At 35.0% G+C, this 14,916-nt stretch overlaps 1 protein-coding gene across 1 annotated transcript; it reads right to left on the bottom strand.

Annotated features, from left to right (window-relative positions):
• Window positions 1-759: 759 nt before the first annotated feature.
• LOC110700035 (uncharacterized protein C227.17c-like) lies at window positions 760-5,912 on the bottom strand. The gene is made up of 3 exons (XM_021877526.1): window positions 5,739-5,912; window positions 4,588-4,706; window positions 760-1,304 (listed from the first exon to the last, which is right to left on the bottom strand). Exons 1-3 carry the CDS (start codon window positions 5,827-5,829, stop codon window positions 1,191-1,193), a joined length of 324 nt encoding a protein of 107 aa, XP_021733218.1. The 5' UTR covers window positions 5,830-5,912; the 3' UTR covers window positions 760-1,190.
• Between the last annotated feature and the right edge of the window lie 9,004 nt (window positions 5,913-14,916).

The following is a 14,916-nucleotide window of genomic DNA, read 5'->3' as shown; positions in this document are numbered from 1 at the left end:
TTAAGTCAGCTAAATTGCCTAAAACTATGTGGCGGTCAAACTGTAACACTTAAAAAACACGGAGAGAGTAACATATTTCTGGAGTTGATGTTTTTTGATCCAAAGTGTAAACCCACAATGTGACATTGAGAGTAATCTCAAGGTCCATTTCTGTGATTTCTTAAAAAAAAAAAAAAAAGGTCCATTTCTGTGATTGCAACCACTACCATAGCTAGGTTCTTTCCAATTTTTGGAGATGTTAATGCACTGATCGGAGATTTGGCTTGGTATACTGCCTGACATTTTCTTCAACTTGACCTTTAAACCACCCAAGAGAAGTTGAACTTTTTAGGATGAATCTCATCCTAGGATCTGTCTTGTTGATTATAGTAATCGCAGTCTTTGCAGCAACCAGGCAGATAGTTCCTAACTCTAATGCCGTTTATTCCTTGGATATTCCTTCTGATTCTTTGAGCTGAGGATGCCTTTAGTAGCAAACAAATCTTGGAAGTCATTACCAAATTACTAGGCTATAAATACATAGTCCTTTTTATTCAATACGATCATTGAAGCTAAGCATGGATGCCAATTCCATGATCTCAGTCCTAGAGTATTATTCATTCATTATTAAATTAAAAATGGTAAAATGATTAGGTATACTGTACAGTGATATATCCAATGTACTCTGTACTACATAAGATTAAAAACATTCTTTCAAACATTGGATGACAACCAATTGAAGAGATCGCATTTAAAAAAAAATTAAAACAACCAACTTGTATCAAATTTTAATAAATCACTTTACTACATTTTCTAGCCTGTTTTCACAGGTTCAAAACATACCATGTACAATGTACAACTCTGCTGAAGATAACAAGAGAAGTTCAACGCAAAATTAACAACCTTGGCCAATCAAATTATCAGCAACACTTGACAAAATTTTGCTCATGAATTCAATAAGCTATGATTTGATTACCATATGTCCAAGTAGCAATAATTTGTTCCAAAATATAATGTCCTACGAGTCAATAGCTTTGGTAATAATAGAAAATTCAGTCCTAATTCATACATTGAAAAATCAGTGATTTTTGGTAAAGAAATTGAAAATGAGTTTGTAAAAGGACAGTCACCGCTTTGATATGGCACTCTGGTTAAATCACTCAACTGAACTAATGGAAAGCGTCTGAAAAAGAGAAACTTGTAGGAAGTAGTTACTCTGGTTCATCTAAATGTCCGTACCACTGTTGCCATTTAGCAGCTGATTCTTCCGGTGTCCTAAAAGACCAAATATGAAACTTTTCTTTCTCACGTGTTTCCAAAATATCCTGCATTCAGCAGATAACTTTCTCAGTCAGTCAGAGTAGAAAAACCACTTGGATGAAGATTCAAGAGTCTAAATAAACAGACCAGCATGCATACGGCAGAGGAAGAGAGGAGGGGGGGGGGGGGGAGCGCCTTTGCAAGCAGGAGATCAATAACTTGCTGAATCTATTACTACACAAGTCATCAGAACAATTTATTGCTTAAGATACAAATTAGAGCAGTAGACATCCAAGATCTAACATTTGGTCTAAGCAAAATATTTACCAAGGAAAAATACCAGGACCTTGTTTTTTTCACCTAAAGAAAATAAGTTTCGGAAAAATGTACAGATAAGGGATACCAATGTTCATCTCACAGCTAGAAATAAGTTCAAATAACAGCTAGTAAGTTCAGAAAAAAGGATGTTCGGGTAATAAAGCATAACCTAGATCTTTGCAAGTGCAGCTCTAAATCCATATAAGTAGAAGCCACAAGGCAACTTCATGATCTCAAAACATGATGAGACCTGTTTACATCCTAATGCACCTCTGAACTCCCTTTTAAAAATCTACAAAACCTTGTTCCACTTTTCCTTTATTTTCTCTTTTTTCCCCCTTCGTCAATGCAGATTGTATTATGCATATCCATTGAAAATAACCTCACTACCATTAATACTAATCAGGAAAAAGGCGGCATACATTCGGTAAGCTGTTCATCACTTCATTAGATTACTCTTGATTGCATTCACAACTCTTCAATGCTTCTACATTAGATTACGATCTATTCTGTGAGTACCAGTTAATCCACATGATAGAATAATTAGGTAGATTGCTGGAAAAGCTTGCCAAAAAACTCTTCCCATTACTAGTTAGCTACACATGCTTTGATTATTTGGCTAGTTTTTTTTCTACTACCTCCATTAAATATTATTTGCAACGATTAGACATTTTCCCTCTCTACTTTATGTCAAATCGTTGCAAATAACATGTAACGGAGGTAGTAAAAGACTTATCACTAATCCTGCTTTAAAAAAAGGAGAAATTTTCATAATAGCATCAGTACCCTATGGCTTATGTAAAGCTTCTATGAAGAGGGTAGCCATCTTATCTACACAGTTGATCCAACATATTGGCAAGAGAATTTGATGTCATTTGGGATACAGTACAAGCGCATGGGTTTAATGATTTACACTTGCATGGAAACAGTCTCGTAAGAACTAAGAAGTTGAAAAAAAGACATTTGTCATCTACACTAGAACAAAAGAAGTATCCATGTTAATGTGTCTTCATGTACCATTACTGACACAATTGAAACCATAGGTGGTGCATCCTATCAATACTACTTCTGCAAATTCTATATATTACTCTAGTTTCAGATATCTTCATCCTTAATGAGTATAATCTTATAACTATCCAATTTGAATAAACTTCAGAGTGCAGAATTAAAACACATGGAGAGCAACAATTGTCCCATATCCATGGCACTTTAAAATCTTCTGTTGCACTTCAAATAAAGATTACTTATACACAAGCATCATAAATATTTACAACATTGTCAAACCCCTTTTTAAGAAAAGTGTCTGCTGTGCTGGGAATGGAGCATATTAAATTCGCTTATTGGGATTTGTTGCCACAAATCAAGAATGGCCAAGAATTTGGATAAGGTACAAAGCCTCCTCCCCGCAGAGGAATATAATCATAAAAATGTCCCAACTAGATGCAAGGTTGTCTCCATCCAAGAATTTAGTACTTCCTCCGTTTTCCTAAGTTCAAATCACTTTCCGTTTTTATCCATCTACTTAAGTTCTACTCTAACTTTATTCCTCTTACGATAACCTTTAACTCATTTTTCTCATTTACAACATTTACAACCCCACTTTAGGGAGCTCGATTTTAGGCCTTATTTGGTCGACAACATTAAATAGGGGAAGTAGAAATCCATGGGATTTGATAATTTGGACCGTTTGGTGGATACACAAAGCAAAAATGGAGCAATTGGAAATTCATGGGAAATTCGATCAACTTCTCACAATACATGGAATTATTTACCAAGCCCACCGCCCTCCCCTTCTCTCCTTTGGTCAATCAAAATTCAAGAGAACTTTAAATTCCTATATGCCAACCAAACAAGTTACGGAATTCCTAGGAATTTCATTAGGGAAATAACTTCCCATGAAATGCAAATTCCTACATTCCCCTGTCAACCAAATGAGGCCTTATGTAATAAACCCTTACTCTCTATCTCTCTCACCTTCAAAGCAAAATACCCACATACATTGTCCCTATTTCCACTAGAACTCTAGAAAACAAAGGGTGTAAATAATAGGCAAGTAGACGGAAAAGACATAGTAATTTTAATTCTAGAGAACCTAATTCAGGGAAGAATGAAAAAGATACAAAATATGGATACTCTGCTAAACAAGAGTGAGGAGGCAAGGGATAAGAACAAGAAGAGTTTCTATGAAAAGTTAACAATTCAAACAAGTTCTTAGTGTTAAAGAGGTAAGCCCTTCAGGAGAGTGAGTCTACCAGATGAAGAGCTCATTGAGCTTACTGACCATTGAGAATTTCAATAAATAAAACTCAAATATCGTTTTCATAAAACATAACCCAATAAAAAATAAATAAATAAGGGGGTTCTTCCCTTCTGATTTGAAGAGTGATTACAAATTATTAGCTCAAGGAAAATCTGATAAGTTTGGGTTGGAGGCTTGACTGTTTAACGCCTTGGTTTAACAACTACCCAAGAAAAGATCTATGGAACACAAAAAAACTGATGTTTCCCCACTTTCAAAACCCCAAAATGTTTCTAAGATATCACCATTCTCATACTTTTGATACCCATAAATGGTTGGGACTTAAGGCTTTCCCATTCTTGAAACCCAACTAAGTGCATGTGGAGAGCATCATATCATTTTGCTTCAGCATTGATAATGACAAAGTAACCTTTAAGATAACGACAATAGCAGCACCTAAAACTCCTAAAAGTTTAAAACTGTTGATAAGCAACAGTGACAATTAATGCGATCATAAAAGGAAATTAAATTTCATGAGCAAATTACATGCTACTCATTAGTTACAAACTTCCAACCTTCCCCACCCCTTCCTTAAATAAATTAAGCAAGATTGGAAGTGGCTCGCCAACAACTAGAAAGAATAAAAACCAGTATGAAGTACTGACGAGTGAAGAATGCAACTAAGAGATTAAAAAAATGACTGGAACACTAATTGATGGTAGGTTTATAATTTTAACAATAGAAGCAAAATAGGCTTGACCAATTATCTGCAACATAATTTTTGGACAAACCTGCAATTCAGCTGAACTCTTAGTTTTCAAACTCAAGCAGTCAACAAGCTTACTCCACTTCCCTGAACAATTGTCAAGAACTCCAAGCCGATAATATTGCTGCACCTGATGAACTGGTGCTGTGAAAAACAAAATCAGTCATTAGCAGAAATTTAGATCAATGAAAAAAGTAGATAATCTGAAATGACAAGAACACAATCCTACATTATGGCTGAAAGCCTGAAACAATTTTTGAATATTATAATAGATTAATAACACAAGGTTAAAAGCAAGATTCAGCACAAATATCAGAAATCATCACTTCATCAGCAAGATAACAGAGAAGTTATCACAGAAGTAAGAACCAGACTAATTTCCTTTATCAAATTGCACTGGCTGCATGGTAGTATTTCAATAAAAGTGTTGTGGTTAATACAAAGTATTGTGACTAAGGACTATGCCAATAAATTACACACCAAGCAATAAACACTTTTCCCCTTAGAATCACTAGCTTTCCCACATTGTAAAAAGATAGAACAAGAATTACTGGTGCCGATATGGCGATATATTCCACATAGATTCCAATTGGAACTATACTCTAAATTCCCAAAATGAGTGAAATCTTTACCAGTAACTGGTAACCTCATAATTTAGAAAGAACGAATTTCAGAAATATGAAAATATGAATTACCGCAAGAGTGTTCAAGAAATTAATTTATTTGCACATATAGTCGCAAAATTGCCATGTGATAAACAAATTTTGTATATCTCGGAGATTAACCTATATTTACCCAATTTGTAATTCATACTTATTTTTTCAGCCCAACAATTAGGAAAGCAATTAAATCCATCAAAGCTTTAACAAATGTCCATTATCCACCATTGAAATTCAATCACAACTCTAATTAACAACAAAAGAATAACTAAATTCACAATGAAACTCTAACAAAAGCAAGATCAAAGTTCAAAAAACTTCAACATTCATCAATTACCTAACATCATCACCAAGGGATCAACAAAAGTAAGATGAAAGTTGAGTGAAATCAAATGAATAGAGGAAGATTATTTGTTTGCACAAATTACATTAACAAACGAACTATTCCAAACATAATTGTAATTTCAATTCTGTCACAAATTTGATTTCAAAGAAGAAGAGAGAGGAGAGAGAGTACAGTAGCAAAACCAAAGGGCGTCGAAGCAAGGCATACAGGACAAGCGCCGCCGTGGAGCTTTAGTAGTCTTTACTTCCTCCGCCGCAATCATCGCCGGGAAAACCTTCTTTGACGGCAGTCTCCGACGGCGGAAAATTAGGCAACTGGTGAAATAATATTTGGAAAATGTTATACATAGCCCTAACGGCTACATATAAGCATTTAATTTACTCTTGAAAATTGTTTAAATTTAGAAAATTATGACAAAAACACACTAATTACACCGATTTGCGAGTGTTTTTGTCATGAATTTCTAACTTTATACATTTTCCAAGAGTAAATTCAATGCTTATATATATAGCCTAAGGGCTATGTATAGCATTACCCATAATATTTATGTGGGTTTGATCGAGCTTTGTGAATTACTGTACTACCCTGAAGGCCTAAACAAAATATATATATATATATATATATATATATATATATATATATATATATATATATAACTCCCTCCATTCAAATGTTAGACCTGGTTTAGTTAAGTAAAATTAATTTCACCCCACTAAAATTAAATAGATAAATCCCGTGTAATGCATAGTTTGTTTGAATTTTTTAAAATCTAATCTAATATATATATATAAAGGGGATTTTTTTCCCGAGATTTTAGAGCGCCACGTAGGATTTTTATTTTTAAAAAATTATTAGAGCGCCACACATGATTAATATTTTTTAAACGCTACAATTGGATTATGCCACCTAAGATTAGTTAACGTGCCACGTAAGATTATAAATTATAGTTATATCCAATAAATAATTCAAGTGCCACATAAGAATAAATGACCAATGAGATTTTAATGGTTACATTAATTAAATACAAAATATTATCTTTTGAGATTAAAAATTTTATCTAATACTTTAAAACAAATACGGAGAAAATGATATATTACATACAATTAATAAAATAACAAACGTAATTACATAAATATGAATAATTTTTTTTTAAAAAAAATAGATCGATGCGTGCATCGCACGGGCTTCATCTAGTATATATATATATATATATATATATATATATATATATATATATATAAGTAAAGAGGAGTTTTTTCCCGAGATTTTAGAGCGCTGCGTAGGATTTTATTTTTAAGAAATTATTAGAGCGCCACATAGGATTAATAATTATAAAACGCTACAATAGGATTATGCCACCTAAGATTAGTTAACATGTCACGTAGGATTATAATTTATACTTATATCCAATAAATAATTCAAGTGCCACATAAGCATAATTGACCAATGAGATTTTAATGGTTACATTAATTAAATACGAAATATTATCTTTAGAGATTAGAAATTTTATCTAATATTTTATAACAAATACGGAGAAAATTATATATTACGTACAACTAATAAAATAACAAATGTAATCACATAAATATGAAAAATATTTTTTTAAAAAAAAATAGATCGACCCGTGCATCACATGGGCTTCATCTACTTTATTATATATTTAGATTAATTCCTGATAAAAAACTGATATCAAAAGATAATATTTTATATTTTTAATTAATTGAAACTGAAAAATTTCACTCGCCAATTTTGCTTACATGTCATTTAAATTATTTAATTACAAAAAAAATTAATAATCTCGTATTTAATTAGCTACCACTAAAATTTATTATCCTGGCGCGCTGAAAAAAATCATATCTTACGTGGCTCTCGATAATATTTTATATTTTTAATTAATTTAAACTGGGAAATCTCATTCGTCAATTTTGCTTATGTGTCGTTTAAATTTAAGTTCAGTAAAAAATTATGATAGAAAATCAATAAAATTAATTTAAGTTCAGAAAAAATAATTTCAATTCTATAAAATTAATAAGTTCGGTAAAAATAATTTAAGTTTAGCAAATATAATTTTGTTTCGGCAAAATAATTTCAGTTCAGCAAAAATAAGGTGAAGTGAATTCGAAACTTCAAGAGCAATATGAAGCTCCTTACCTCAAAAGCAATATGAAGCTCTTCTCAAGAGGTATGGAGTTCATCACAAAGTTGGTCTTCCCTACCATCCTCAAACTCAAGGGCAAGTTGAGGTGTCAAATTGAGAAATTAAGAATCTTTTTGAAATGGTGGTAAGCAAATGTAGGAAGGATTGTTCACTCAAGCTTGATGACACACTATGGGCCCTAAGGACGGCATACAAGACTCCAATTGGTACAACCCCCTATCGGTTGGTCTGTTGGAAGGCTTGTCACTTGTCGGTGGAATTGGAACATAAAGCTTGGTGGGATATCAAGGAGCTTAACATGGATATGTCATTGGCCGGTGAGAAGAGATTTCTCAAGCTCAATGAACTTGAAGAGATTATATATGACGATTATGAGAACTCAAGACTATATAAGGAGAAAACCAAGAAGTGTCATAACCAATATATAAGAAACAAGAGCTTTAAAGTTGGAGATAAGGTGTTGATACTCAACTTAAGGCTTCGTTTGTTGCCCGGAAAGCTCAAATCTAAATGGTCGGGGCCTTTTGTGATTTCAAAGACAATCTTTATGGTTTTTTTTTTGTGTTGGAGGCGCGCGATCATAAGTTCATGATTAATGGTCATCGCTTGAAGCATTATTTTTGCAAAGAAGAAGTTGGCTTGATTGAATGCTTTAGGTTTGATCCTTTGGATCATAAGCCTCCCAATTGATGATATTTCTTCATGGTCAAGCTAATGACCTCATAAATAAGGTCTTCTCGTGAGGCAACCCAGCTTCTCAATCCCTTATTCCTTTATTTTCAATTTTTGGATGGTTTTAGTTGACTTTTCCTATGGTTCTTATCTCATGTTCTTTGTTTTCTCTTTTGTTAGGTACTTGAAATTTTTGGCCATGGAGTTTGTGGAGTAGGATTTGAGGCGGTTATAACCTCAAGATACTTGATTTGGAGAGCTATGACTGAGTTTTGAAAGAAGGAAAAGGTGAAATGAAAGACTCGAGCCTTGGTATGCTGCCCGCGCCCAAGGAGAGCCCTCTACAGAGTGCTGCGGGCGCGACGGTATCACCCGCGGGCGCGGACAAGCAAAAATACAACCAATGCTAACTTCTTGTAGATGGAAAGCCGCGCCCAAAGAGAAGGTATAGCATCACCTACCGCGGGCGCGAAATTAAGACCCACGAGCGCGACTACCCAGTCTGCCGCGGACGCGACCTCGTGACTCGCGGGCGCGTCAAAAGAGTTTATACTCAGTTTTTGACCTTTTTCTCTTTTATTTCTCCATATTTTCGCCCCCATTTTATTCTCTCTCTCTCTCTAGCTTTCCCCATTTCACTCAAACCGTAACCTTCAAATTCAATCAAACCTCTTGAAATCTCATCCAATTTTTTCATTTTTCCATCACAAAACATCAAATTCATCACGTTCACCATTTTTTCATCATCAAAGTTCCGAAATTTTCATAGTTCTCCATTTTTGGTCATTAAACCTTGGTTGGAATTCTTGCTATTGGGGCTAGTTGGAGTTGATATTTGGCACAAATTGTTGGTATAATAATCTCCTCTCTAGTTTTATTTGAATTTTGAGCCTTATTTTGGTAATAATATTTGTCATATTTTTGGATTAATTTGGTGAATTTTGATGTATAGATGGTGTTTGTGTTGCAAATTCTTGAATATTCTTGGATAATTGTTGTTTGTTGGTGATTATCCGTGGTTTATCTTGGTTGATTTGTATTATTGGTGGATTGTGGAGTGTGTGAATTGTGAGAATTGGGTATAGTAAGTGGGCTTGTTGTTGATATTGGAGTGAATTGTTTGATCTTAGTGGTTGTGAAAATGGTGTTTGGTCTTGGTGGTTCAAAGAAGAGAAAGAGTGGTAAAGAGCCTCAAGGTTCAACCTCCCAAACCCCTCAAAACAATGAGCAACCACCACCACCCTTGCCACCTCTCAAATTCCAAAACTAACACCACAAGCCTATATATGAGAACTTACTTACCCGAAAACTCAAATACACAAAGAACTACCATCAAGATACAACAACCAAGCTTGTCATTGATGAGGATTGTTTGTTCCTATTCAATAATTTAAGGTTGGGTTCCTTAGTAACAAAGGCTTACCATACTTACCGAGAACCTACCCTTGAATTTCTCGCCTCTTTTGAATGCCATGCCATCAGAGATTCAGAGCTAATGATCTTTCCATCTCTTTTCAACAATAAAGAAACCATGAACCTTCACCAATTCAATCAACACCTTGATTTTAACACTAATGTCGACCTTTTATTTCCCAAAGTTGAAAATTTCATGACTACAACCCCTTCATTGGTGAAAATGCATTTCGAGGATGCACAATTTCAATGCTATGTACTCCTTAGCTAGTCAATTATGCACTCTGCCATTCGTCTTCTTCACCGACTTCTTTGGTATACGGTTTACAACAAGCAATATTTAGGTAAGATAACCGCGGAGGAAATCCGAGTTCTGTGGCTTGTTGTTCAACCGGAAAGGGGCCATAGAGTGAATTTTGGTTTCCTTTTAACCAAGTGCATTGAGGCTGTTGTCACGGGGATGAAGACAAGTGAAATCCATTGTAAGGGTATGGTGACAAGGTAGTAGAGAAGTTGGGTCATTCGGCTAAGCTGCGTTCTTGCACCCCCATGGGGAAGGTGATGGAAATGACATTTGGTTCGATATTGATCAATTGAAGACCATAAAATTCATTGTGGATACGGAAATAGAGGGAGGACATGGAGCTTGCTTCTCTCTTGAGCATCATTTTTTCACTCCTAATCCGGAGTTCACTTCCTTCACTAGGGAAGGAGTTCGTCACCTTTGGTGGGTAAGGAGGGATTCGGGTGTCCTTCCTCAAGCAAGAATGGAGGATGATGGAGTTGGTGATGAGAATGGTAACAATGAGGCGTGGATGAAGATAAGGTGGAGTTCATTCCTTTTATTCAACAATAACAACAACGTCAAGGAAGAAGAAGACAACAACAACAACAACAACAACAACAACAACAACAACATCAACAATTGGACTACCAACGTGAGATGGCGGCTATGAGAGCAAAAATAGAGAGCATGCAACTTAACTTGCAAGGTATGATCGCATTTCAACAAAATAATTTCTTTCAAACTAATACAACTTTATGATGCTAGTGTGCGTAGAGGGGAGGTCACTACTCCAATTAACTATCCTTATGAGCCGACTAAACAAGGGTCCGTGTGTAATAAGGGTGTGCCCATCGTAGGGGATCCTTATCCTTATATCCCCATGGCCCTTTAAAAGCCTATGACTTTAAACTTGTTAGGGTGTATTAGGATTTGAATTCCTGACTGTTTGGGGGACCTTGAATTAGAGTTGATCCTATCATTATGCTTTTTTGTAAGAAACTAGTAAGGAGTCACCAATGAGTTTTAGGAAAAACTCATAAACCTCGTTCATGTCTTTCTCCCAAGTAGAGTTCAAGGGATATTTAGCACGAATCGTAAGTTTACCCATACCCAAATTGGTCTACTTGTACCAGAAATGGGTTCGACAGCAAGGGGTACTATAATAAAGTTTCCTTTAGGGGAATCGTTATTCTAGCCTTAGTGCGGCCGCTATAAGATCTTCCTTTTTCACAATTTCATTACCAAACAATATATGCAACGCGATACCTAAAAACTAAGTTAGTTGATTTTATTTACAAGCATTAATCACGTAGGAATTACATTGCAAAAGTCGTTATTCTTTATTTAATTAATATTCGTGAAAAGAACCATAAATAAACAATATTCACCTTGTCTAAAGTGATCAAACAACAATTAATTATTCAATTATATTCTTTATTTAATGCAAGATACTATGTGAATTAATTAATTAAAAAGTTTGTTTAAAGTGATAAAAAAACACTAATTAATTAGTTAAAGGTTATTTAAACAAGAAAAGAAAAGGTGATTGATCTAAGTGCTCAGGAATTTACCACTTTTCCTTGCTAGATCTTCGTTTAGAACACTTATGGACTCCTTCTTTTTCGAGAACCTCCACCATAGTAACAAGTAATAAAGGGGATGAGTGTTTAGGATGAGAGTGTTGATAGTACACAAGTTCACAAAGTTTCTGCCAGAATTTCGGGTTAATTTATGTCTGATTAAGCCTCATATTAAGCCTATATTTATAGGAAATGGATGTGTTTAAGGTTTCGAGTGTGCTTCCACAGCAGGTGTCGTGCGCATCTGAATGGGTTGCGCGCGCCTGCTTAGCATAAGTGATTCAGGTGCACTGATTAAGGCAGCGCAATGGTACGTCTTGCGTGCTGTATTATGGTTAGATTCGATTTATATTTTCATAAAATTATGAATCTTTCGAGAGCACATCACTAGAGGCTGCGTTGGGCGTCACGCGCAACCCTGTGAGTTGCGCGCGCCAGACCAGCGCGATTCTTTGAGATGTGCGCGGATTTTCTGCGGCAACTTTTATTTTTAACTTAGGCGCCTCTAAGTCCGTCAAAATTAGGTTTAGCCTTCGGGTTTAAGCCTAATTACTGATCGATCTTAGTTAATTGGACTTTAATTCATTTTTTTTGGGGTTAGGCTAGTGTTTTGTATTCGTGTGGCTCAATCAGTTGTCCATAAGCATTCTTCACGTTGATCAACACAAAGATGGTTTTATTTATCGTCATAGCACTTCCGGTCGGGACAGGAGGCCAAAAGTAGATTTCTAAAGTTAGCCTCCACTTTGATCGAGTCTATAATAGAAAAGTATCAAAGTAGCCAAGGAAATTAATTTGAGACTCATTCTGCAAAGTTCCCTAAGAACAAAGAATAATCTTTCAGTAGTGTTTAAGGATGTCGAAACTATCTTTGATTTTCTAAGTGTTTGAGACAAGTAGCTACTAAGGCTAGACAAATTATTTTCTAGACTTAACGCGCTAAAAAATCTAGATTGATCCTTTGCAAATGTAGAATGCTTTTACACGTAAAGGCTGTCCTAAGTGATGTCATGTCCTAAGTAGCTACTGGGGGCACGTGTCTAAATAGGTGCGACTTCGACATGTTGCTCTTTACACATGGGTTGGACGGACACCCTAACTGTTCGTTAATCCAGTAATCTCACTAACTACCTGTAGACACCCATTTGAGTCTCCCCAAAACCAAACCCAGTGATGAGTACCTTTCACGTCGAATCATAATCGAATGAAGTGAAAGTGTGGAAAGTTTAGTGTTGCGGATAGTTTTAATTTCTTTTCTCTTCTCTCTGTTTTTGAAAACTTATTTTAAGAAAACAGCCAATCCAGTTTGTTTGGTCCATGATATGGGTCCAATAGTAGTGTAGTTGGATAGGGCTTGACAAGAGCTTTCCAGCGATATATTATAAGCCCAACTCCGATGAATATTGAGGAAGTTATGGCCAATTTACTGAACTGGGCCCGGTTTGAGCCTTATATGTGGCCCAATGATCTAGGGGAGGGTCTAATATAGATTTATCATTCCTAAATAAATTAGGAATGGTTTTAGTCTTCTAGATTCTTCTAGAAGGTTCTTTTCATTCGTAATTCAATTAACATTGATAAATTGACTTTTGTTGACTTTTCAGAGTTTTAATTAAACTCAAAGAACATTTTTTGAGGAAAAATACGATTTTATCCTCATGTACAACAATTTTTATCTGATTTTAAGAAAACGCGTGAATTTCTGAATCAGCGCCAAACGCCAGCTGTAGCGCCTGGCGCTAATGTTGGCGTCTGGCGCCAATAGCCAGCGTTGGCGCTAATCTCGTTTTATCTGCGCCAGAACTCTGTTTTGATATTTTATCTTTTTGGCTGATTTTTCCTATAAATAACGTATTAAAAACTCCGTTTTTGATAATCAATTTTTCATCTACATTCATCAACAATCATCAATTCTCCGATTCTCTCTATTTTCACCAATCCTTTCTCTCTCTCTTTTCTAAACTAGCTTTTCACAAATACAAAATTCCGCATTCATTAGATCTAGATACACCTAGCCATATTCGAAGTTGCCTTCGCCCTAGACGTGAAAGGTTTAATTTCTGAGGGTTTGGTCCCAAATATCTCTTTCAATTATTTAATTTAATTGTTTGTTTATTATTTTCCTTGAAGTTACTAACGTGTGTATTTTGTTATTAGAAAGAGGTACAAGGCATCAAAGTAAGTGTTTGAATGATTTTTATTGATGTTATGATAAAGAGTTCATGCTTAGGTTATTATTTTGATTCCTAGTATCATGTCTAGGGTAAATTTAATATTAAGTATGATTAAAAGTATGATGCTTCCTATGTTCTTCCTAATATTTATTGATGTTAGTATCATGTTAGGGTTAAAGATTTGATTTTTATTGCTTAGTGACATGCTAGGGTTTGTTATTTATCTTGTTAGTATCATGCCTAGGTTCTTGCTATTATTATTATACTTTAACATGATTATAATTATGATTATTATTATGTTGCTTGATATTTATTTTTATTGCTCGATCACATCTTTTATGCATGTTTAAAGGGAATTTGTACTTGTAATCACGCTTAATAAGATAATTAATAATCTTGTTTAGGGTTAATTTGATTATAATTCAAGTGATCGCCAATAATAGATTTATTTGTGCATTAATACTCAACCAACATAGATAAACAGGTTTAGGGTTAATCCTATTGATTGCATGTTAGTCAGAAAGCGCACATGAATACGATCAAAATAAAGTAGAGGCCTATTATTAGGGCAGGTTCAATCTCTTTTAGATTGGATTTGTACCTTCATCCCCGAACCCTTATTTGGTTCAAGACCTTATGGACTTGACGATCTATTGGATCGTTAAGGGGTGTAACCTTCACCTCGTGAACGGTTTACAAGTTCCTAAAAAACTTGTTGGCGACTCTTTTTCTCTATCTTCTTTCCCTTTGGACGCCACCGTACTTTAGTGTATGATCACAGTGGGGTTCAAGCTAGGGGATTAACGCTTGAAATATTCCCTACACTACCGTATTTGCTTCCAATCGAGAATGTGTCGTGTCCTCGATGGTTCGACTTACGTGACTGTCGATTCGTAAAGCTAACTCCTAAATAAAGAAAATCTATTATTTTCGCTAGGGAGGTAGATCACTGATGAGTGTCATTTATGGCACTCATTTAGCCTCTTTTAGGATGAATTTTGATTGCTTTTATATCTATTTTTTCTCTATTTTGTGTTTTCCTTAGTTGTTTTCCCATTTTCTTGTA

Source organism: Chenopodium quinoa, unplaced genomic scaffold, assembly GCF_001683475.1.
Source record: "Chenopodium quinoa cultivar QQ74 unplaced genomic scaffold, ASM168347v1, whole genome shotgun sequence".
Taxonomy (NCBI): Eukaryota; Viridiplantae; Streptophyta; class Magnoliopsida; order Caryophyllales; family Amaranthaceae; genus Chenopodium; species Chenopodium quinoa.
The sequence above is the reverse complement of the archived record's forward strand: the minus strand, read 5'-3'. Positions and strand labels throughout refer to the sequence as shown.

What these genes read in the sequence shown, in the direction of transcription:
- LOC110700035 (XM_021877526.1), bottom strand. Translation starts at nt 5,829, where the DNA reads ATGATTGCGGCGGAGGAAGTAAAGACTACTAAAGCTCCACGGCGGCGC. An exon ending in CGCCCTTTGGTTTTGCTACT is followed by an intron (nt 4,707 to 5,738) that starts GTACTCTCTCTC and finishes TGTTTTTCACAG; the next exon opens with CACCAGTTCATCAGGTGCAG. An exon ending in AGAGTTCAGCTGAATTGCAG is followed by an intron (nt 1,305 to 4,587) that starts GTTTGTCCAAAA and finishes TGCTGAATGCAG; the next exon opens with GATATTTTGGAAACACGTGA.